Below are 24,950 nucleotides of genomic sequence, written 5' to 3' on the forward strand. Positions count from 1 at the left end.
TTACCTTGTTCTGTAGTAAAACATCTTATTAACTGTCCTGCTGCCTTGATTACAGGAGCTTCCTACAACATCATGTTCCACAAACAAGCTGCTTTGCAGAGCAGTTCTGTCGCCAGAGCCTGTGTGAAATTAGCCTCCTTCCTGAATGCATTTTCTCAGCCCTGAAATCCATACAAAGCACCCTGATGAGCATTTGTTCGAGTTTCCCTCCCCATCCTTTCACCAAACTTGATGAGCACTGGCACTAAGTACTCTCTCCTCCCAAGAAGTTCTGTGATAGCTGGCTAAATGGGTGTTAATTGCATCTGCAAGTGCGAAGCTCCTGAAGAAACTGAGCTGTGTGCTCCAGAGCACCTTTTTTTTAGCGCTGAGAGGTGTCAGACTTGTAACCTCCAAGCTAATGTCTCTCCAGCAGCACTTCACGTAACTGGGTGTTTACAGCCACCTTTTTGCAACCCATCTTTTCTATGGCTGGGCTGCTTCTCCACGCTCACTTTGATGGGCTTGCAGAACTGTCTGCAGTTGTATGACGTGTAGTTGAGCATTAGCACCCTTCAGATGCCCCATCTGAGGGAGGGTAGCTCCAGCTTGGGGCTGGGCTGGTAATGACTTAATGGGAAAAGACCTCCAACTTTATTTTCAGTCATTCTTAGTCACAGGCCATACCTCTGCCTCCTGCCATCTGCTGCCTTGCCTCCAGGAGGATGGCGCCACAGAGAGCGGCTCGCCTGGTTGCTGTGAGGGTGCCAGTGGAATTGCAGAAGTGAGTTTTGCTGTGAAATTGCAGAACAGAGTTAATTTTCCAGCAGCCTCTGCAGAACCACATTCTGCTCCCTGCAGAGCAGGGAGAAGTCTCCTTTGATGCTTGAGATGAGTTATGGCAGTGGTGCCTTGCTCTGTTTTACGAGGGGGGCATGTTGTCAGCAAAGACCAGCTAGGACTTCTTACTTGGGTCAGAGCAACACCTCATTAAGAGGATGTTTATTTGTGACAGTAGTGAACAGCGGGCTCCGGGAGTGCCAGATGCTTCTCATTAGGAGGGGGGTGAAAGGCTAGGATGGACCATCAGTATCTGACTGCATACACAACATATCTGACTGGGTGTACCACGCATCTGGGAATGTCTGGTGTGGTGAAGCCTGGTAGGGCTCTGTTTTTCCTTGAAAGGAGCATGTTTTTTTTAGCTTCTTGTCTTTCTGCGTACAATTTCCAGAAGGCTTTAATGCGTGGCTTTACACACAGAACCGTTCTTCATTTTGATAAAGACGCCAGAGCTCGAGGGACTGAAGTGCCGACGGTCATCTTGCCTCCCCTCTCTCCTGCGTTGTTTGATCTGGGCTGCATTGCTCCCTTTTTTTTGTGCATCTCTCCTCCGTGCCAGCGGGGAACCTCCTGTGGGCTGCTGCGGTCCTACAGAATTACATTTCACGAGCCCCAGGCATGCCAATAAAATAACGATATAAACACGAACTCTCACAAACTCATGGGCTGTGCTTTTCAAGGCTGTATTTACACCCCCACGTGTGCTCACAACCCCTGCTGTGTTTTTCTGTCAGAGGAGCGTGGAGTCGGCCTGGTAGGCCGCGGCCCAGGTAGTGCTTGTGTTCCCCTGTGAAAGCACCAAGCCGCAGTGACTAGTAGTAGCACAGGGTGATTGTTATACCCCCGAGCGCTCTCACATTTTTGGAATGCTTAATACTTTAAAAGTTTACAGGCGTACTTGTACGTGAAGGGCCCGCGGTCAATTATTAATCCCCTTGGCTAGTACAGTATCGCTTGCTCTCTCACAGGGAGCTGCTCGGCAGCTTCTGAGGGAGATGGTGTGGAGGAAATGTCTTTGTTTTCATCTGCAGGGGTTTTTCTTCTTGTTGGTTTGTCTTTCGAAGTCAGCAGTGCCCAGAAGTACAGCAGGCACCCCAGCCTACCCTGTACTTAAAGGGTTTGCCGTGTAATTTCTCTTCCCTGCTGTCTGTGCCCTCCAACTCGCCTGCGTGTACCGCCCACGGAGACAGATGGTCTCCCTAAGCTGCTGAACAAATTTTGTGGCCGTGAAGATGCTTTTATCTTCAGATGCTGGAGAAAAGAAAAAAAAAAAAATCCACCCCCTCAACCTTTAACATCCATTTCTTGTGGTGAATGATGAAATAAAAATATTCTGCAAAGGAGTGAGCTGTGTGCCCTTTGGGGGAAAGGAGGAGGCTTAGTTTTTGTTAAAAGTGGAAGAAATTGAGAATTTACACTTCTCATACAGCACAGCCCAAATGATGTTTAAGAAAACTGGAAGCTACCTACCCTGAAGGAATAAGGAGGAGTTACTAGGGAGCTGGGTGGTAATAAAAGAAATTCTTTGACACAAAACTGAGGGCAGTATTTGCACTCATGAATTAATTTCTTCCTCCAGCATGCACCCACGTAAATGTACCTCTGTGCTTAAACTCCCCTTGTGCAGTTCAGCTCAAGTGGGGATTTCAGTTGAAGTTTTTGAGGGAGCTATTCTGGCAGACAGCAAAACAGGCTTCTGTCATAGAAGGAAGGACTTCTGAGGCATGAAGGCTGCTGACTCTGCTTTGTGTTCCCTAAGTCCCAATAAAGGGTAATCTGCATCCTTTTGGGACTGGATTGGAGAATTCACAGATTCACAGATTTCTCTAGGTTGGAAGAGACCTCAAGATCATCGAGTCCAACCTCCGACCTAACACTAAGTACTCCACTAAACCATATCCCTAAGCTCTACATCTAAACGTCTTTTAAAGACCTCCAGGGATGGTGACTCCACCACCTCCCTGGGCAGCCCGTTCCAATGCTTAATAACCCTTTCGGTAAAGAAGTACTTCCTAACATCCAACCTAAAACTCCCCTGTCGCAACTTTAGCCCATTCCCCCTCGTCCTGTCACTAGGCACGTGGGAGAATAGACCAACCCCCACCTCTCTACAGCCTCCTTTCAGGTAACTGTAGAGAGCGATGAGGTCGTCCCTGAGCCTCCTCTTCTCCAGGCTGAACAAGCCCAGCTCCCTCAGCCGCTCCTCGTAAGACTTGTTCTCCAGACCCCTCACCAGCTTGGTCGCCCTTCTCTGGACTCGCTCGAGCACGTCCATGTCCTTCCTGTAGCGAGGGGCCCAAAACTGAACACAGTACTCGAGGTGCGGCCTCACCAGAGCCGAGTACAGGGGCACAATCACTTCCCTCGACCTGCTGGCCACACTGCTTCTTATACAGGCCAAGAAGATTAGCTTGGAAGTGTGGATCATATCCACACAGCCTCAGCAGTGTTTGCAAGGTAGCTGGGCGCTGGCTTTAGACTGTGGTGCTTTGGCTTGGGAAAAGTCAGCAGCGGGTGGGATGCTGTGCAGGAGAGGGCTGGGCTGCAGTCTGGGTGAGCTGATGCTCCTCCATGTGCAAGGGTCTGGTAGTGCCTGTGCAGACCCACATGGAAATAATGCTGAGCCTCATCAGGACAGGTATCTGGATGGGTGCACCATGCGTGGACAAAGGGAGTGGTGACGTCTCAGTGCGGGTATAGCAGCTTCCTTCAGCAAACTGTCCCAAACGAGTTGGTTTCAGGAACCAGGTTAACTAAACCTGTATATATTTGTGTTTGTGCTAGGCTTAAAACGTAGCTTGAATTATCTTGCTTGTGTAATTCCACCTGGCTGCCCACTTCAGCCAGTAGTTTCTTGGAACAGCTCTGAGATTGTGTGAGAGAAATCCTAGAAGAAGTTAAAGCTGCTGTGTTGACACAAATAACAAACTTCACTCTGGCCATATTAATCCTGTCCCCTGCTGGGGGTGGAGTAAGAGGTGATCCTCTTTCCTAAGAGAGTACCCTGCCAAGCTGCCACTGGAGCAAGAGCTGAGTACTGCTTTTTTATTGCAGCATCGTCTGAATGTAAGGTCCCATTACCACATTGGAGTTTTGCTGCCAGCAAGAAGCTTTGAATGTTCCCTTTCTGTTGCTTCCTTGGAAGTAAAGTTGCATTGCTTAGCTTTCATTTAAAAAACAAAACAAAAAGCTTAGTTACTTTGCAACTATTAATGTAACTTGCAGAATTCCTCAGTAATATCCGCAAGATGTCTGAAGACGCTCCCCTTTTATGTCGCATGCTCAGGCTTTAAATTATCTTCTGAAAATGTGGGCTGTTACAAACTTCTTGCTGTGCCTGACAGTTCCAGCATATTTACTTTTTTTTAGAAGCTCAGGCTAATCAGAGGCATGGTTTACATGCGTGATAGGGAGAAGAAACACATTGCTGCCACAGATACACCAGTCCCAGGCACTGGAAGCAGTAATCAGGGTGCTGGGTGCCAGGTGCTGCAAGGTGTCTGGGTGCTTCAGGAGTGGGGCACTCTGCACACGGTGCCTGTGTCAGTCTTTGATGCAGGGTAAGTTCTTGGTATTGCTCTCAACTTCTGTGTTCAAAAGGTAACACTCCACTTGAGTTGATTTTTTTTAAAACAAACAAGAACAGCTGGGGGTCAGGATCATGTCCCTCCTGTATCTTAAGACCTGTTCAAAACTCTTTAAATGCTAAGTATAACTTCAGGTGTGTAGACACTTTTAAGAGGTCAAACCTCTCTCAAATACTTTATGTATGTTTTGCAAAGATGAGCTATCAGCTCAAGAGCTGATGCTATTTGTTATCTAGCATACCCTGATGGGTGTGAAGGGGAAGGAGGAGAAAGGAAGAGGACCAAATGTAAAAAAAAAAATAAATAAATAAAAATAAAAAAATTGTTCAAAAATTGCACATGAGCTAAGTATGGTTTAAAAATCTGAGGGTTGTTTTCAAATGTAGTTGGGTTTTTGTTTGTCTGTCTTTTGATAAATTTCTGCTAGTATTTTCTGAGATAAAAGCACAATCGAGAAGCTCATGCAAATGGAGTTAGGTACTGGTACCTCTGTGTTCTGTGCTTATGAACATCGAAGAACACACTTCACACTTCACCCCTCAGTTAGATAAACGCTTGATCATAGTTTCAAATCACTGCTTAAACTGATGCTGCTGGAAGAAACTGTCCTGTCAACTGTGTGACTCCCTCACCCTGCCCCTTGTTGCACCAGGATCTGAATGGCAGAACTGGTATTTATATTATTTATATAATTCTGTAGTTTGTGTCTGTGTGTGTATGTGTCTCCATTGATTTAGTCCAGCTCAATTTCTGTGGTCTTTTTAACTGTCCTTCTGGTGCTGCAGGTGCACCAAGGCTTGTGGTGGCAGAGGAAAGGTGTGTGACATGGGGCAGAGGGGAAGAGGCAGGATTGTATCTTCTAGTGGCGGTGACAGTTTTATAGAAACTGTTAGATCAACTTCAGTGTCCTGACATCAGTCACAAGCCTACGTAGAGTTGGGTATGGACAGGCAGAGCCTGCTGGGGCTGCAACACCGCAGGTTCCTGGGGAAACCAATTTGCCTATGGTCTTTCAGCACCTGTATCTATTCAATACCCTAACCCATCTCCGCGATGCTGTGCAGGTTTGTAGGGACAGCTCAGCAGCAGCTTTCTCCAGTCATCTTTTCGTTTAAGTTGTCCTCTCTGTGCTCCTTTCTCCCTGCCCTCCTTCCCAACCTGCCAAATTGCTCAATAGATAAAAGAAACCTTTCACGGCTTTGGTTTTGCTTCAGTTGTGAGCAGCCGGCAGTTGTTTTCCGTTTTCCCCTAAATAAGCAAGTTAGTATTCTCACTAGCTCCCTTGAGGACACCCCACCGCTCTGCAAAACCACGCGTGGAGGCAGCCTGCCTGCTACGCTGGCAGCGTGCTTGGAAAAAAAAGCAGTTCTCAGCTAGGGGGTTGATCCAGCTGCTGCTGCTCTTGGGATCTGATTCAGCTGCTGCCAGCTTCTGGGGGCATCGGGCTGGGCCTGAGATGTGAAGGCAGCACCTTCATCTGTTTGAATGTGCTGTATCTCATCAAAGGGGAAGGGATGCGTGTGGTTTGAGAGCTGTTTGGGCACTTCACGTGGCTGTCAGTGTCTAAGGAACCATTTGAAACCCAGCCTGAGCTCTGAGACCTCTGCGAGGAGGTTTCTGCTCTTCCTCCTCCTTGCTATGCCTTATCACTAGTAATTTGTTGTTTTTTTTCTAATTACACTAACTTCCCCCTTCAGCTGTCACTGGAAGCTAGGGCGATGCAGCTGTAGGGAAAGCATTGATCTAAATTTGAAGTTTACCTCTAAAGGTGACTGGGGAAAAATGGTTGTCCTGTGTGCTGGTTCTCTAAAGACCAGTTAACTTGCAAAGTATCAGGCTAGAAAGTCTCTGAGAAGGAGAATTTGCAATGGGAGCATGCCTGTGGGTTTACTGGGTTTTTATAGCTGCTCGCTAAAACTTAGCACTCTGTACTTCTGTAGCAGCATCTCCTTAGTGCCGGCCTGGGAATACTTTTATAGGGCTCTTTAGGGAGGTATTAAATAAGTAGCTTGTTTGGGTCATATCATTTAAAGGAGTGGACTCTTTTTTCTGATTTTTTTTTTGTCATTCCCTGCTGTAAAATCCTCTGCTTTAAAAACTCCCGTTTCCATGCTCACGGCTTCTCTTCCGAATAAAAAGATTAGAGCATCAAGGCAGTGTTTGTAGTAGACTTGCAGGTCCTTTTCTTTCAACCTTTGGAGGGTTTTGGCTACGCTGCTGCTAAAGGAAAAATAAAAAGAAATTACAAACAACCTGCTTTCCCCCCCTCTCATTAAGAAAATCTGTACATTAAGGTCCCTGCTTCACCAGCAACAAACTGCTGTGTTTCTGAGCTTGTGTCAACAACTCTGTTTTGCCTCAGGAAACGTGTGGCGTATTTGTGTTGAATGTGGGACATTCAGGGCCGAAAAGGGGAGACCTCCTGCCCTGGGGTTTCGTGCCCTGCCCTGCAGAGGCTTGATCTTGCAGGTTCTCCTCCCGGCCCGACCGCACGCCGGGTATCTAAAACAAACCCGCCGCGTCCTGGTAGCCCGGTGCCTGCTTTAGGGAGGGCAGGAACTGCGCCTGCCTGCCTGAGCCGAGTGGAGGCTTCAGTTGTGGTTGCCTGACAAGAAAATGTGGTTTTCCTTTTCCTAGGGGCTGTGGTCTTGTTCTCCTGACTGTACCGAGCCGAGATGCCATTTGTAGTTACGGTGATCAAAAGGCATTTTTCTGCCCAGCTTGTTCAACCACGGCTGCTTTAGGAGTTCCTTGTCTCTGCTGAGATCTCGCTCTGGCTCAGTCCCCGATTCCTGGAGAGGACAAAATGGAGCTCAAGCGCTGCTGCAGAGCCCCTTCTGCATGGCCTTGGTCCTCCGGGGAGCCTTGTTTCAAGGTTGGGCAAGGCAGCAAAAAATGCCAACCTCCACCCCCCCCCCCACCCCCCCCCCCCCCCGAGGATCTTGTGGGACAGAGGTGGGACTATCAGGTGGTTTTGGGATGGTGCAGAAGTTTTCTGAGCTTTCTGAGCCTGAGACCTGAGCATCTCCTGCAGTAGAGGAGCTCGGTGCAGCTGTAGGCTGGAGCCAGCCTGCAAGGCAAAGCTGGCGCTGCCTGGAGGATTGCCTTGTGCAATTCTTGCTCAGCTTCTCTTCGAGGTGCCAAAGCTTCCCAACTGGCTGCGGCAAGCATTCAGCATGCCCAGAGACTTCTGGCTTGTTTTGATGCTGTGTCTGTTTTGCAGCACTTAAAAAATGTTGTTTGGAGGAGATGAGTGTGTGTTGGGAACCAGTTGGTGAAATAACCCCGGGCTTGCTCTGCCCTCAGCCCTCTCTGACTCTCCCTGTGGGTTTTGGATGCTTGGCTCACCCTAAACCTTGGAGCTGTGGGATTTGCCTCCATAGCAAGGTAAGGAAGCAGGTGCCCTGGTAGCAAACATCGTAGCTCTTTCTGGGTGTGTGTTTGGGTCTGAATCTGTTGCAAGAGCACGAGGCGCTCCTCTGCCTTCCGTGTGGTAGCAGTGTCACGGCAGGCTGCGTTTCTAGCTCAGCAAGCGAAGCACGAAGCTGCTAAAACCATGTGAAAGACAGCTGCTGCAGCCTGCTGGGTTTGGCCTTAGCATGTCAGATGGCAGCTTTGGGTATAAGGTGTGATTTCAATCTGTTTTATTTTTCCTCCTCTCCACTTCTTAATGTCTTTTTCCCACCACTTCAGGAGACTCAAAGCTGTATTTGTGGAAAGCAGCAGGTCCCAAAGCCGGTGCTTTGATTATACAAACAGGCTGCTTTCCTTATGCTTTGCACCAGTGTGCCGGTGGCTTGTTTTCGTGGAAATCCTCTAAAAAAGCCAGTTTCGGTATCAGTGTAGCAATGTCACAGAAGGCAAATACAAAGCCAAAATGCCCCCTGAGCCACAGAGTATCGTGAGACCTCAAAAACTAAAATCACACGTAGCAACAAGTATGCAAGCAGAATTGTTCCTGACTTATCTTTTGACCTGGGAAAACACTGGCAGTTGTTGCTGCCTTTGTGTCCCAGTCCCCTCCTCCACTTCCTTGGAGACCCAGCAGAAGTGAATTCATTGCTGTTTGCTAAGGACTCTGCTGCCAAATGCCGCCGAGGTACGCTACGCTGCTGCTGGATCTGCTTGTTTGCTTTCCCTGCTGGCAGCATGCTGCGACATGGCCTTCTTCAGGAGAATAATAATAATAAACAACCTCCAACTGCACAAAATGCAAACCAACAAAATGTAGGACTTCACTGATAACTGCCTACAAGGAAAATTGTTCTGCTGCTGGCCTGTGCAAGAGGTCCTTTGTCACCTCACAGGTTTTCAGAGTCTGAATTGTTGCATGAAAATGCTTTTCAAGTCCTGATACGCTTGTGTGTGTTCTTGTATTTTGTAGCTATTCCTAAAATATACCGGGCTGCCTTTGCAGGACATAAGGAGGGCCCTTGCTCTGCCCGTCTCTGTACAGATGGTGCAGTATTGAAACTTTCTGTTCCTTTTCCTCCTGCCCCTCCCCATTCTTTTGAATCCGTGCGTGCACGGGAAGTCTGAATTTGCTGAAGCGCAGGGGGCATGGCTGCAGTGAACGGACGTGGTGCTGAGCTCCTCCCGAGGCACTTCTGCAGGGGAAAAAGCCTCCAAGTGCGGGCTGCGGGAGGGCTGCCAGTTTCCATCCCAGGCAGAGCTGGCGTGGGTGGGGAGGAGGCTCGCTGCAGCAGCTTCACCTTGTTTGCTAAGGCAGCGAGGGGTCTGCTCTGCTACAGAAAGTCCCAAAGAGATGAATTTGTCAGGAGGCAATGAGCTTCCTTACCCCTCTGTGCCCCCAGCATGCCCATTGTCACGTCACCCAAGCACCCTTGGTCCACCTCCACTGTGCTGGGGGCATCCCTGCCCCTTCTGGGGTCCTTGCTGCTTCGCAGCTCCCACGTGGAACGGGGCTCTGCAGGGTGAGGCTTCCCCTTCACGTGGGCGAAAAGGTTGAGCAACGCAGCCCAGAAGGCTCTGATTCAGCCCTGCCCTCGCTAATTATGGTCACCCTTCTAATTTTCTCGTCCGTGGCATCTTCTCTTTAATTCTTCTTTAAAAGAGAGCTTGAGGAGTCGCAGTCCAGCTGGCCTCCTAACCTGGTGTGCCAGTGATGGGCTGCATGGGAGCTGGAGACAGGCTGGTACAAATTTGGGAAACCAGGATGTTCAATTACATTTCTCTCTGGAGAGCAGCCCCTCCGTGTGGGTGGCATATCGTGTACGTGGGACTGAGCCTGCACTGGGTTTGCATGAGTATAAAATAACAGGGCTTTAATTTTCAGGGCAACAACAGCTGCTTTTTGCAACGTAAAAGCTTGATTGTGTTTGGGTGTTGGGTGCACACGTGTGTGCCACTGAAGCAGTGGGGTAGGTGAGGTAGGGAGGGAGGGGAAGCAGTGGTGAGGTGGGTGGGGAAGGCTGGCATCCTGGTGATAGCGTTCACCGTGGGGTCCAGGGAGAATGAGTACGGATTAAGGTACATCATTCTCTCCTGTGCTGCATTGTGCCGTGTCCCAGTAGAGCTAGTCGGCCAGAGCACCACCTCCCAAACACTTTCCACTGCTGTGACTGAAGTCCCAGTGCTGCCTGAAATGAGTGCAGTGTGCTAGCAGAGTTTAACCGTTTTCACGGTTTATCTTCTTGTTCCTAGTTGGTCATACTTTTCCAAATGTTTTATTTCCAGACAAATCTCCATTAAGTTTTACCTTTCTTCCTGGGAAGCGGGCATGGAAAAACTCAGTCATGTTTGGATGCGGTCAGAAGGGGGGATATATGCCGCTGACACATGACTTCTTTTATGAAACTTTGTTTTTGAGCTGCAACAAATCCACAGTAGAAATCAGAAGCTTGGCAGAGGGAAATAAACTGGCTGTGGGTGGGGGTTGTCAGTCTGTAGTTCTTTGTTAAAGGAAGATTATTTCCTTGATTAAACAGTGGCTTTTTACTACATATCAGTAGCCGAGCGCTTGAATGGAATAGCTTTTAACAAGCCTGATATGAGATGATATTTAGGACTGGCACCTGGAAAATAAAGCTCCTTTAAGGTGCTGTAGCTGGATGCAACAGACACACACACCCCAAAAAAAACTGTCCTAGAGATGGAATTTGCTTTAAAAGCTCAATTCATCATCTTAAAGGTACACAGCTAATGAAATAAATGACACTGTACCGTAACAGTGGATGATGAAGGTACACAGTGAACAAGTCTGGATTTGTTCTTCTTTCCCAGAATCTCGTAGTTGGGTTGGCATCTAGACTTCATTCACTGATCGATGGGAGAGGGGCACCTACAGAGTGAGGATGGCGGAGGGTGTGTGTGTGTTTAAATTACTGGGGTGTGATGCAGAAGTTAATATTAGCACAAGGCACGGGAAAATTAAATTGCTCCTCCGGGAGCATGCGTTGAATCAGTGGTAGCGCTGAGAATTGAATTTAGGTCTTAATTTGTTCGTGCCTATTTTCCCACGTTACCATCCTCCTCCTGTTTTTTTCCTATGTTGTAACATGTGTGAGAATACCGGGTTGCTTTCCTTATGACAGTCTTTGTTGGTAAGTGTGAACTTCACAATTAACTGGCAACAAATACGTTGGCAAGTTCCCTTATAGTTTCTGTGGGTTCAAAATGAAATTAAATGTGGGTGCTTGGCAAACTCCAGGTCCATGAGTAGGTGATCTCTGCGATTTTGCAAAGGAAAATACCTCTGGGTTAGGCCTTTGCTGCTGGTGGTGTGCCTTCTGTTTTGCTTCTTTCTGTCATCCTTTTATGCAGAGGTGTCCCTTCCAAGGGGGGGGAATCTGTTCCTGATGCTGAGCCTTGCCAGGGATTTAACAGGCAATAGTGGGATAATTCATTCTCGGGCAGCTGTACTCCTCAGGCAGCGATCTTATCTTGCTGCGAAAGCTGGAAAGATTGGGCTCTTGTCAGAGCTTGGATGGAGGAGATCTGAGGAGCTGCAAGGTGCGGCTGGAAATGACTCAAAGGGAAAAGCATCCATACGGAGCTGGCCCCTCCATCTGGGCCAGCCAGCTACAGTGCTCCTGCTCTGTGTTTTGCCATGCTGCAGGCAGCCTGATGCTTCCCTTTAAGCCCTGTCCTTGTTCAGGGCTATAATCCTCATATTTAGGGGAGGGGAGAGGCATTGCTTGCATCTCGGATGAAATTTTAGGTCCTAGAGAGAGCCTCAGTATCTAATACTCTGTGTGTTGCACAATTCCGTGGGTGTGACAACCTTGTTCCAAATAACGTGGCTATTTCTTCTTCCATAAAACTTTTTTTTCAAAAGGAAATAAAAGACCTTGTTACATTTGAGGAGTTTATTTCTTTTTTTTTTTTTTTTCTTTTTTCCCCCTAGCATCCAGCGAGCTGCACTGGTGGTTCTGGAAAATTACTACAGAGATTTCCCTGTCTACAACCCAGCGTTGTTAACAGCCTCCAAATCCCGTGCAGCCAAGCACATGGCTGGCCTGAAAGTCTACAATGTTGATGGTAGGTGAAGTGAAATGTAGTCTCTGAAAATGGGTGGGATGGGGAAGGGCTAGGCTGGCCATGCGCTTTGTTATGCACACATTCTCACCTTCCTGCTTTGCCAAATCCCTGTCTTTTGCTGGAAGCTCTCCTAACAGTGCTGAGCTTGCTGGTTCCAGATGACTTTACAGATGTGTTTAGCCCACAATAAGGCTTTTGTCTTTGCCAGGTGAAAAGAGCCAAGTTCTGGGTCAGGCTTAATTATTGTGTGGCTTGACAGCGCTTTTCAGCACCGCTGCTTGTTTTGGGCAGCCTCTGCTTCTTGTCACCCTTGGGTCATCTCCTTGGTTGTGCTAGTACAATAAACACAACTTTTAACCTAGATCAGTTCCCCAGTCGTTTACTGCACGGCTGCTACAGGCAGCATTCAGGAAAGTTAAGGAGGCTCATACCAAAGCGGGAAGAAGCAACTATGTAAGCAGCAGTTGACAGTGAAAGAAATGCTCGTCAGGCTTGCAGCCTTAGCAGTAAATTAGCTATGCTTGGCTTATGCTTGGCCGTGCTTCCGAGTCATCGTGATGCTGAGCAGTTCACAGGGAAATGCCGAGACTGATAACTATCCCCGTTGCTGTTCTGCAAACCTGGTGCAAGCTCTTGGGCTGTAGGGATGTGTGTGGGAGGATGGCTGAGTGGATCCATGCGGACACTCAAAGCAGTGAAAACTGGACTTAATTATTTGACAATCTGGAACTCTATCAGTAAAAGCTAGTCTTGATAAGCAGGGTGTGCCCGACCATCACAGCCTCCGTAGAAGTGCAGACTCCTTTGATGGAAGAGCTGAAGTTGCATAGGGCAGCTTTTGCAGTGAAGTGTGGCTGAAGCCCTGTGACAAGATGTGGTAAGACACATCTTGTGCAGCAGTTCTGCACAGAATAAATTAGTATTGAAAGGTTTTTAGAACGGGATGGACTGAAGGGACTTAGCTGGGCAAGGTGGCTCTGTATCTGGCATGTGGCGACTAAAATATGTAGAATATCTGTCACACAGAATCACATGTCTTGGGGTTTTTCCTTTGCCTCAACAAGGCTTCAGTGCGCTGTGCATTTTGTTTTTGATTTAGTATCTCTAGAATTTTCAAAAGCATTATTCTCAGTGTTTCCACAAGCCCGTTGCAGCACTCCAGAGTCCATAAAATGAATTGCAGGTTTAGATCCTTACAATGAGATCTCCCATTTCTGGCAGGTGAAGGGTGAAGGGAAGCAGTAGAGTGGGAGAGGGCTGGGCTTTCTGTGTCTCCTCTGATGCCTGGAGTGAAGAAGCTGGCAGGTGGGAAAGAACAAGTTGAGTTGGAAAGGGGAAGTAAACTGACTTGCTCTGCATTTTTCTAAAAATGAAACCTTGCATTCCAGTTGCTTGTTATTAGCGAGGCCCCATGTGAGGAAAGTGAGGGCTGCCAGATCCCAAGGTGTCTGCACACCATTCAAACCAGGCTGCAGGACATGCTGTTCTGGTTACCAGCTTGCTTCTCTTCTCCTGCATTGCAGCATCTCTTCGAGAGGTGGCAGGGTGTCTGTTCCTGCGGCAGCTTCTCTGGGACATCCCAAGCCTTGAGGAAAAACTGCCAGTCCAGTAGCGTCAGTAGTTTAGGAGATGTTAACTCACAGAATCTGTTGGAAGAGAAGGAACTAGCAGCAAGCTCCAGACATGGCTGGCCAGGCCTCTTCAGTGTCAAGCTCATGAGCCTGCCAGGACCTGAAAGCTTGTGCTTTTCATTCTGGTGCAGTACAGGATCCCTGGGCTGTTCCTTGTGCAACCTTTCTGCCTTTGCAGACGTGGAAATCTCAGGCTTAGAGGCATATTCTTTAAAGGATTCCCATCCGCTTTGCAAAGAAGAGTGTAGGGTAGTTCTGGCTGCAGCTTCGCTTGGCATCCTGACAGTCTTTTACACCTTCTGTGTGAAGACAGTAGCGCTATTAAAGGAGCTTAATTTGTTGGCAGCTTTTGTATTTGATGTTGTAGGAGCCAGGAAGGAAAATCATCTTGCTGTAATCTCTCTTATACAGAGTGGGGAGGCTCACCTTCAAAACCTGAATTTCCATCACCAGGCGTAGCCAATGAAACATATAATAATTCTAACCCAAATTTGGGAGCTGGTGTCTGCCTCGAGTTGTATCCTCCATTTCAAGGCTGTCAAGCAAAGTCTAAAGCGTTTAGATTCTTAAGAAGCCATCTGTTTGAATGCTTGTCCTTCCCACTACTGAAGTTCAGGCTTCTTTCTTGGAAAGTGGTTTGTGCTTTTTAGGGAAAAAAAAATGTAAAGCTGCACTTGCATGACCAGAATAATTTTAAGCGTGTCTGTGCAATTGATTGGCCTTAACCACTGCCAGGTAATAATGGGCTCTCAGAGCAGTTGAAAAAGCAGCTCTTGATAGTTTGGAGGCAGTCTTAGGCTTCCCTTTTTCCCCTCTGTTGCACAGAAGGGTTGCTAGACCCTTCAGAGGCATCATTTTCTCCCTTTCTATCTCCTCTCTGCCCAAACAGCCAGAGCTGAGAGCTTCTTAGGCCTTTACTGCATTTTAGGGTCACTAGTTAAGGTCCTGTAGAGACAGCTCTGTCATTTCTTGGGGTGTAGCAGAGCCCAGCTTGTAGCTTCTATGTTCCTGTAACTGTGCAAGATCTGTTAACAGCAACAGAAGCTCTGATGGCAGGTGCTGCTCTGAGCGCCTTGAGGAGCTGTTGTGCTCATAGACCTCAGCCTAACCTGTTGCAGGCCTGCTGCTCTGACATATCTGTCCTGAAAAACTCTGTGCTTTGTCTAAAGGTGATCCTGCTGCTTCTGCATCCTGTTTTTCTTCCCTATGTGTAACTACCTGGAGTTTGGTTTTCGTTCATTCATCTCCATGTCTCTTGACGTTCTTGTGTTTGTCTTTCTCCTCTTTCCAACTCCCTGCTTCTTGTGCTCTCACACTGTCTTGTTGCTGAAATGTGGTGTGTTCCAGCTGCCCTTGCTGTCAAACTGAAAACATATATAATGGATGGTAAGTGGCATCCTTGGCATGTGCATCTTACCTCTGCCCTTGTGTGAGACCCGTCATCCCAACTAACACCCCTCTCCATTGCCGTGCTTGGAGCAGGGAGGAAAGCTCCTCTCCAAGCCTATGCTGTCCGACGGGGTTTCTGCCAGGGCTCGTGAGGGCAGGGGAAGGGTTTATAGCCTTTGTCTGGGATGACAGTGTTGGGGCAGGCCGGAGCTCCAGACCACCTGTGACAGATGCTGTGGGGTGCTGGTCTTTCCCAGCTGCTTTCTGTGACAGTAATGCCCGCTTTCTTGTCTCTTTTTCGCTTGTCCTCCCCTGCGGAAGGCCCAGGTAACAACGCCTCGGGGCAGTCCCGTGCCATGATCGCAGCCGCTGCCCGTCGCAGAGACTCCAGCCACAACGAGCTCTACTACGAAGAGGCCGACCACGAGCGTCGAGTTAAAAAACGTCGGGCGAGGTAAAGCTGTTCCTTCCCCAGGATTGTTTGTGGGTGCTGCTCAGCCTGTGCCTGAACCGTTCATTAGAGGCCTGGTTGTGTTGGGCTGGCTGAGCCTGCTGAGAGGGAGGGAGTTTTTGATTAAGGGCTGGGGCTGGCTGTAAATCTGTTGCAGAACACAAGCATATGAAACCCAGATGCACAAGGGACAGTGACAGCTTGCAACTAGAGTTATCTGAAGAAAATACATAAGCAGAGCTCGTGTATATTATGCCAGATAAGCTAATGCAATGTCACGGATTAGGGAACAGTCCAGTGCTTGACAAATCCATAGTTACTTGCTGTAGGAAGTCCCATTATTTCCCCCATGCTTAGGCTTGTCATCTCAGCTCAAGTAATCCAGGGACAGACTTGGTTTTGCCTCTTCATAGGGGAAGAAAGAATATTTGTGCTTACAGGCAACGAAAAGAGGCGGTTTGGCTGCCCTTTTTAAATGAGCGGGGGGGGGGAGGGAAAGACATGACCAGAACTGGCTGTGTTTGATTTTGGAAATAATGTTTTCTGTCAGTCACACTTAGGCTGCAGAGTTAACGCTTTGGTGAGGTGACCGCAGATGGTTTGTGCCTCTGTTTTTTCAGGAGCTTGATGACAGTTTGTAGTTAACACACCTAATGGTTCGAGGGAAGTTGCTTACAGGCAGGCCCCCCTGAACTGAGCTGTGTTTGGAAGGAACGTGCAGGAACTGGAAGGAGCTGGCTTGTTTTGTGTTTTCTTTTGGCAGTTTGTTTATATTCTGTTGGGAAAGTGCTGGCACAGTGTGTCCCCATAGCCTGATTTGGTCTGACCTGTGCTCCTTAGCCGCTGTCTGTTAGGCTCTCTTCCAGTCTTGGAGTGGTAGGAACTTAAATTTTCCTTACCGTGCAGTGTAGTGACCTAACTTGGGCACATCCCTCTTGCTCGATGAGTTTGGTTTGAGCAGCTGCTTAGTCAGAGGAAAGCCATCAGTCACTAGAAGGCCAGATGTTTCAAAGAAGGAAGGTCAGAGCTGCAACAAAAGGACATAGGGAGATTAGAAACTGATTTCCAGTTTCCCCCAAATAAAATTGAAATTTGTAGGGGTCAGGGTTTCTCATGGTGTTCTTCACATGTGGTCCGAATGCATCATTCTGTACCTTTGCTTGTCATGAGGCAGCTTCTCCCATCTTTAAGATGCATTGGGTACTGGGGGCATTGTAGACAGTGATTGGTGACTTGAGTGGAAATCCAGTGTGAAACAAGTGCTGTCTAGAGAGGCAGAAGAGTTTTGTTGGGTGGCTTTTCCATTATTGTTCCTTTTTCCTCATTGACTGCAGTGTAGTCCCTCGCTTGTTAAATTCTATTGGGCTAACTTGCAAGCGTTGTTCGGCATGTTTGCCTTTTTCTGGTGCAGTCTTGGTGTTTGCTCACCTGTACCAAGACAGGAATGGCTTGTAGAAGATGTCTTTGGCTGCAGTGTTAGCAGTGAAATGGGGATCTCATTAGCGTTCAATGGAGAGTTGCAGGGCAGTCACCCAGAAGCACGAGGACTGTACCAGTTGGTGTAAATCAGAGCAGACCACAGCTTGTGAGCGCAGGGAGAGTCTTAGAGCACTCTGTGTCCTGGGTCATGCTAGTTTATGGCCAGCCTCTTCCTGACTTCAAGCTGCTGCACTGTATGCTGGAACTGCTGCTTTCAAAGATGCGCATTAAACGCGAGGGCAGCTGTGTCTTGTTCAGTTCGTGCAACTGATGTTTATGCTGTGTTGGCAGAACCAAGTACAACACTCAGGCTTTTAAGGTCTTAATCCTGGTTTATGACCCTCAGTTTCTGGATGGCTTGAGCAAGGAAAGGAAAGCTGCTGTCTACCTCACAGATTGTCAGCAGAGACAATTTTATGTAACTTGTCCGATGGCAGACAGTGAGTCAGTGGTAGACATGGGAATAGGAGCTTGTAAATCATGACTCCCAGGCTCTGCCTTAACCACAGACCCATCCTACCTCTCCTCTTGTGACTTTTGCTGTCCTGATTTTCTTTCTGCAGGCTTGTGGTTGCAGTAGAGGAGGCTTTCACTCATATCAAACGCCTCCAGGCAGAGGAACAGCAGAAGGCTCCAGGAGAGATGATGGACCCCCGAGAAGCAGCCCAGGCAATCTTCCCCTCCATGGCAAGAGCTCTGCAGAAGTACCTTCGCACCACCCGCCAGCAGCAGTACCACAGCATGGAGAGCATCTTGCAACACCTGTCCTTCTGCATCACCAATAACATGACACCAAAGGTAACGAGTTTTTTAATGCTGGTGCAGGACGGAGGGATAAAGGTACAGCTCGTTTGTGTGCACACAGAGCAGGGAGTTGTTGGGGAAAGTGAGTGGAGATTTTTATGGTTGCTGTCAGTGATACAATCAGCACGCTGTAGATTGCATCAGGTCTTAAAGGGAAGGGGTGTTTCCTATGAAGCACCTTCTGTCTCTTCTTAGCTGAAAGTGCCTGTGAGATAATTAGCTGTTTGTTCTGATATCCTGTTCAGCAGTGGAGTATCAAGGAAGTGTCCAAGACAGTGGCCCTGAGTCAGGGACAGTTTTCCCAGCTGGCTTATGGTGGCATTGTGATGGAGCTGGCGACATGAAAAGCACTTTTTGGGGCGGGGTCTCCTCCACAGTGCTGCATTATGGATTGCTTCTAATTATAGCCTAAATCTCTGTCTGACAATGCTTCTAACTCGTGGCCTGCCTGGTCAGATGTCCGTTTGTTGCTTCACGCCCTGACTGACTGTTGAACTGCAGATGCAGGAAGAGACTGAATGATGAGGAAAACGGGTCACGCGATCCCACAGTGTCCTGCCTCCCTCCCTCTGCCTCCCCCTCCTGAAAACAGCCACCATCCTGCAGAACGCACCCCAAGGGCAGAAAAGCAGGATGCTCCTGAAGCGCAGGAGCTGAAATAACTTCCAGCATTGCAAGCTGCAGCTCACAGAGCTGTATATAGCGACTGAAAGAGAGTGTCGAAGCAGACCGAGTCATGGGGCTGCTGTTCCCCTGGTGCTAATGTGTTCGTTTTCTTGCTAGGCATTCCTGGAGCGTTACCTCAGCCCTGGCCCAACCCTCCAGTACGACAGGGATCGCTGGTTCTCCAAGCAGTGGACGCTCGTTAGCGAGGAGGCGGTCACAAGCGGGTTGCAAGACGGGATTGTTTTTGTCCTCAAGTGCTTGGACTTCAGCCTTGTTGCTAATGTGAAGAAAATCCCCTTCATCAAACTCTCAGAAGAGTTCATAGACCCTAAGTCTCATAAATTTGTCCTTCGCTTACAGTCCGAGACTTCAGTCTAAGGGATTTCGAGGGTGGGTTGTTTGGGGATTTTTTTTTTCAATATTGTGCTTTTGGGTTTAATTTCCCCAATGCTGACTGAAACTGGCAGATGATGGACCAGTAATATTTGACCATCTGCACTTTATTTGGAAAGGGGTGGGGGGAGCTGGGATATCTTATCTAGAAAGAAATATCTTAAGAGGCAACAGGGTGACTTGGCTCGGTTAGCTCAGCCTTGGAGACAGAACAGATTTTTTTATTTTTTTCCCCCCTTTCCAGGCATGTTGTAAATCTCACGCTCTCTTTCTCTGCACAATTGCAACGTCTGTATTTTTGTTGGAATGCTGCCTTACACCGTGTGCGCGTGCGTGCTCCTGTGTCTCTGCTACCTGTAGCTATTTCTGAGAATACGCTGCTCGCCTCTCCACCATAGAGGTCTGCTTGTGCAGGTGGTATTTGCAGTTCCTTTTCACTTAGGAAGGAGAGGGTATCAAAGACTGGGTGTGAGAGGTTTTTATTCTGTCAGCCACATAACCTTAAGACAAACTTCTGTTTTTTTTCCTCCTATTCTCCATGTGCCCTCTTATCAGTGCTGGACCTGTGTGAGCATAGTGGGATGGTTTTGCTGCCTGTTTCTCAGTCTCTGTGAAGTTGCTTGTCTCGAACTGGATCAGCCTATCTTGCAGCTCTTCAAAAAAAAAATTTTAGCGGTGCTTGTTAGTGAAACTGGTCTGCATGACACAGCTCCCTTTTTCTCTCTCTCAGCTGCTCCATCCCTCCTGCTTACCCCCTCCTTTGTCAGGCCCTCCCAAGGCTCCCCATTTCTGTCCCTTTTTGCCTGCCTTTCCAAACGTGTTTCTCCAGTCACGGTCCCCTCGGGGTCTGCCTTACCGCTTTTTCCTCTCACACCTGCAGGGGTTGCGCGTTTGCACCGGGGCAGAGTAGGTAAGTAGCCAGCTCCTTCTCAGACACATCACAGACCCCCCTACGCCTGGCAGCCCCTTGGAGGGGAAGGAGAGCGTGCACAGTAATGTGTCCCTTGCTCTCCAGGGGCTTCAAGTGCGTCTGGAGGACAGACAGGCAAAAGCACTTCCCTCCTCGAGGAGGGGAGCCAGGGAAGGGCTGGCCTCTGCCGACTCCCCTTGCTCTGAAGAGCTGCTGCGATCTACAAACGCTGCAACATGTCCTTCTTTCCCCACCTTCAGCTGTAGCTGAAAAATACCAAACTCTGTCTGAATGTTGAAAACCTGCCTACCTTTCTTGGCCTTTCTCTGCCGTGGGGGTCTCTCCTTAGTAGCGGGACAGCCTGCTGTTTCTCTGCTTTTGTGAGACTTGTAGCTCCTAAAATTGCAGTTTTGTTTCGAAAGCCTTCTTTGCCCATCAGTGCAGCTTTTCTGTGTGACTTTTGTCATTTGAGTTTTATGGGGTTTTGAAAGTTTTCCTCTTAAAGATGAGCTTAAGCCAGCGTCTGATTGCTGGCATAAAGCATTGCCCTTCAGCCAGGTCCCTCCTAGAGCCTCCCAGCCCTGTGGTGATGGATTCACCTGTGTGAGTGCAAAACTGCTCAGTTCACCCTGCCCAGCCTTTTGCCATGCAAATATCTGTATCTAGTAGGAGCTGACCTACCTTCCATGTAGATGTCTTAATGCAAAGGGCCCCCATGTCAGCAAGGTACAAAACCAGTGCCTTTCACTGCGAGGGTGCATCACTTTCAAAAGGGGGAGGGGGCATATAGTATCTCACATATAGCTCTCCTAAAGATGTATGTATCTGGCTTTTAAGATGTGCATAACCAGGCAGGGTGGGAGAGACTGGGAGTAGCCTGGGAGACTGTGGTGCACTTCTGCTTGTGTTCAGGCTACTGCCTGTGGCTGAATTGGCTCGTCTGCACGCAGCAAGAACAAGAACCACTGTGCTGGGGGCTTGGGCGTGCCGTGAAAATGGGAGCACCTCGATTCAGGCAATTCTCTGTAAAACTTTCCTTTCCCAGGATTTCCTCCACCACCCCTTTTCCCTCCCCCGCGAGGGGGTTGTCTGACGGTATCTGCTCAGGAAACTCGTGTCTTAATCCTTAATTGCATTGAATCCTTAAGCGCACGGAGAACCAGACGGAAGCAGTGTGTGCTCGCTCTGCACGCTGCGGTTCGGTGCTGCCTTCTCTGTCTGTCACTGCAAAGGACTCTGTCAGCAGGGGCCAGCTCTTGCATTAAACATTCTTCCTGGTGTCGGTGTGAATGCTTTAGCTGATTAAAATCAGAAGGAGGGAACTTCACCTCTCAAACGGTCTGCTTGCTCTAGAATTGCAGCCTGTTAGGGGGTGAGGACGTGCTACAAGGAATCTGGACTCCTGGGTATTCCCAACATTTTTTAATATTTTATTTCTTTGGATTTCTGTCTGGGGGCTTATTTCCCTTCCCCATGCAAAATCAAGGGACCATGATCATACCTACCTCACTGGGATGTTGTGAGGCTAAACTCAACTCGTCGTGAAGTGCTTTGAGATCCACAGATGGATCTGTGAAGTCTGCAGGAACTCAGGCTCTGTATAAAAATACTGAGCGGTGAGAGCAGACTGGTTTGTTTAACTCTGTTTATAGCCAGCTAATGAGTAAGAATCGAGTCACAGGGAACGAAGCTCTGATCCAAATCCTGCAGTCCTTACTTCTGTAGAGCTTGCCAAGAGCTGAGCGTAAATAAGGCCTGTGGGGTTTGCCAGCCAAACGCAGGCTGTTTCCCTCTGAACGCCTCTCCTATCCTGCACCATCTCCTTGCACGTCCTTCTCCCTCCTCTGTCCCAGCCTGTATGCTTGTATCTGACTGGGAATTGATTTTTAGAAATCAGGTCGTTTGTGAGACCCCGTTTGTGGTGAAGTTGATGGAGAAGAACCTTAAGCTGGACATCTTTCACTGACGGGCACACCATTCAATAAGGTGCCGTGTTGCCTAGCCAGGAGAGGTGTTGCTCCGCTCCTCTCTTCCGTGTTGTTTTTCCTGTGACTCTTGAGAATGCTGCTCAGACAGTTTAAAGGCTCAGATTTGTTACAGCCTAAATCCAAAACCGTGCTGAGATCTTCCAAAAATCAGATGCAACTAAGACATTCCGCTGCCTCAGAGCAGATGGAAATGGCTGTAGGTTTCCACAAAGGCTGACTCTCTCTTTCATGGATAAAGAGTGAAAAATTAGGATTTCTTGCAGCTTCTAGGATTGTGGGGATGGATGTTAGACCCTTAATACCCTGTCCGTCCTGGGTGAAGGTTGTAGGCACATCTGTTCGCTCCTCGTTGCCTCGTGCCTGCACCTATCCTTGTGTAGGGTCTGTGGGGCTGCCCCAGGTCTCCAGCTCCATTCCTCTTTGAGAGGGGTCTTGGAGAGAGAGGCAGATGCAATTTCAGCCTCTGGCGTTCTGCTGCCTCTGAAGTCTTCCTGCCGGCAGCTTTGGTCACTCCGTCCTGCCAGCAGCGTTCTTCTGAGCTACCTGTTGAGGAAGAACAAATGCCAGGTGGGGTGGGAAGTGCTGGGCTATGGTTTGGAGCCTGGGGACATCTCATCAGTAGACACAAGTTTGGGGGAGTTCTGAACAAATCCCAACCCTCAAGGAGCCTTTCCCCTTTTCCTTTGGGATGCTCCACACAAAGCCTAGGGAATCGGCTGTTCCCAAGCGTGCCAAAAGCTGCGGAGAAGCAGTTTCTAAAACTGGCCATGCGTTAAGTACCTTGTAAAAGTCTTGCTTGAGATGTGCTTGTTCCAACATTCGTTACTGAGGGAAGTGGAAAGATCTATACTATGCTAAATGTGGAAACCTACTCAGGCCAATTTCATCTTGCTTACAAAAACTTGTAAATCTACCCTTTTCTAATGGTAAATCAAAAATCTTGCAGTCTTTTGGAAAAATGCTGTAGTCTGGTCCCAGGCTCTGCTGTTCAGTTGTGCTTAGCTCTGCCCTGCCATGTGAGAGGTTCATGAGACATTTGTACAGATGTCTGTTTTCTCATTCAGCTTGTGTGTCTATGTGGCTTTTTCCCTTATAGGTGTATGCATTATACATGTCTAAAGCCTCAAGCTAGGCTCGGTGGTTCAGTGTTTAAATTGTGTGAAGAAGGAAGCACTCTTGGGATCAAACTGTTTTTTTTAAAAAAAAAAAAAAAGGGATAAAAAAAATCCTGTTCTCCTAAAAGAAAGGGCTTTGAGCCTTGAAGTCTCCTACAGGAATATGCATCCTTCTGCGTTCAGGCTGCCGCCTCAGATAGATGGTGACCAAAAGTTGCTGCTTCTGACTACCCTGGGGCTGGCGTGGATCTCGGTGGGTTTCTCCTGCACCGGGTCCCTCCAGCACCAGCGCTTTTAGCTGCCTGTCTGCTTCCCTCCGAGAGGCTGTGGGTTCGTCCTCGTACCGCAATGCAGCCCTGCTGTGGGTGTGCTCTGCGAGAGGGGCAATCCTTCCCCACGGCTGCTTCCGTGGGCACCTTGCACCAGCGCCGAAGGGGCTTGGGAGCATCCCCTGCCTGCACACGGGGATGCTGGGGCTCAGCGCCCGCACAGACCCAACTGTGAAGGGATCTTACACTCTTCTGTGCCTGTTTCTTTGATTCAGCATTATCGTGTCTTGGGGAAGAGGGGGGTGAACCGACTCTCTTCCCGCGCCCTTTTTGGATCACTGTGTAATACTCTTTTTCTACACAAACTGTGTATAGTAAGATGGGTTTTGCCAAGGTTTTCTAATTAAGAGACACTAACCAGCATTTTTTTTTCTTTTTTTCCTCCTCTTTGCACATGTGACTTTAACTGCGTTGGTACATGGTCTTTCTGTTCTTTTCTAATTGTGAACTTAAGCAAATTCCTGGTGTCTGTGACATTAATGCACTGTGGGTCTAGCCTAGTAAGTCGTTCTGTTCCAAGCTGGGTTCTCTTAAGTTATAGCTGGATGGGTTTTTGTTGTTTTTAAACTGAAACATAAAACTGTTTTACACTTTGCATATTTTGTACAGTAAAATTCTGGAAATAAACTGAAACCAGATTTGATTGTCCCACTCCTTCCTCTCATCCTTTCAGACCAAAAGGAAAAAAAAAAAAAAGAGGTGGTAGTTCTGGCCTCCAAGCATTCCTTAGCTGCGCCCGGGAGGGGCCCCACAAACATGTGGTTTTACCTTTTTGAGGCTGTCTTTTGTCACCCTCCTCCTAGACCCTTCTGATCTGCCCTGCCGCAATAAAATGCAAACTCATTTATCACTCTCAAAATAGGACCAGTAGGTGACTGCTTTGAACACCTGAAATCTCAAATGATGGAGAGTAAATACAGCTGGTGAGGGTGTGTGTGGTGGGGGGGACTGGGGCTGGAACAGGTTTTTCTGCCTGCTGTATTCTTTGCTGGTTTGCACACAAATTACCAAGTGTGGGATTCGTGCCTGAACTCCTTATTTGGGCCCAGTGGGGTGGAGGAGTGGTGAAGCAGAGCCAGCAGCGCTCCTTGTTTCGGTGGATGTCAGCCTGTGCTCTGTTTAAAACGACTGTCGGGCTTCTCGCCCCAAAAGCACGCATGGGTGCGGCTGTCCCCACCTCCAGTTTCCATAACCCAAGTGCCAAGAGCTCTGAAAGACTGTGCCCGAGGAAGCTTGGCGTGGTAGCAGCCTTCCCTTGGAGGTCTTTGGTAACCTGCTCTTCAGGACAGCACATTTCCATGGGGGGTACCTGGTCTCAGTGCTGTGCACCGCAAAACAGGTCTTCTCCATGCCATGGTCTGCTGGAAAAATCCACAGGATGCTGCAGGGTGGTGAAAAACATCCCAGCAGTTGTTGAGATAAGCAGTATGTGTATAAACACTGCTGGAGAGAAACATCCAAATGGGTAATTTTCTGCTCGGAAGGGAGATGAGTGTATTTGGGCTACACAGCGGCAAACCAAAGCCCGGGAGGAAGCAGGAAGGGTGGGATGGGGGTGTGCTCAGTCCTGCCTCCTGCCCTCCTGTGATCTCTTCACTTTTGATCCCTGTCCCTTTATCCTGGCAGTGCCCAGCACTGGTGTCCTGTCCTGGGCCTCCTGTGGTGCAGCTCCCAGAGATGGGCAGAGAAAGGGGGGAATTACACCGCTACCACCCTCGGGTGCCTACAGTGGGTGTGCAGCCATGGCTGGTCCCCTCCTGCCCCTTGGAGGCAGACCTGGTCTGTCGGGCTGGAGCTGTGTTGGTAACGACACGATGGGATCCAGCAGTAGGTGCGTCTCAGGAAAGCGTAAGAACCAGGAATTTGGCACAAATGAGATAATCACC

At 48.6% G+C, this 24,950-nt stretch overlaps 1 protein-coding gene across 1 annotated transcript in view; it reads left to right on the forward strand.

Annotated features, from left to right (window-relative positions):
* The window catches only part of VANGL1 (VANGL planar cell polarity protein 1), a 42,390-nt gene extending 18,688 nt beyond the window's left edge, over positions 1-23,702 (forward strand). Inside the window, exons 5-8 of the mRNA XM_080575649.1 lie at positions 11,776-11,909; positions 15,251-15,383; positions 17,423-17,657; positions 18,447-23,702. Of these exons, the coding sequence (XP_080431775.1) occupies positions 11,776-11,909; positions 15,251-15,383; positions 17,423-17,657; positions 18,447-18,707 (763 nt within the window). The 3' untranslated portion in view covers positions 18,708-23,702. The remainder of the gene's footprint in view (positions 1-11,775; positions 11,910-15,250; positions 15,384-17,422; positions 17,658-18,446) is intronic.
* Positions 23,703-24,950: the final 1,248 nt, after the last annotated feature.

The sequence above is a fragment of the Anser brachyrhynchus genome (genome assembly GCF_964034855.1).
Source record: "Anser brachyrhynchus genome assembly, chromosome: 1".
Taxonomy (NCBI): Eukaryota; Metazoa; Chordata; class Aves; order Anseriformes; family Anatidae; genus Anser; species Anser brachyrhynchus.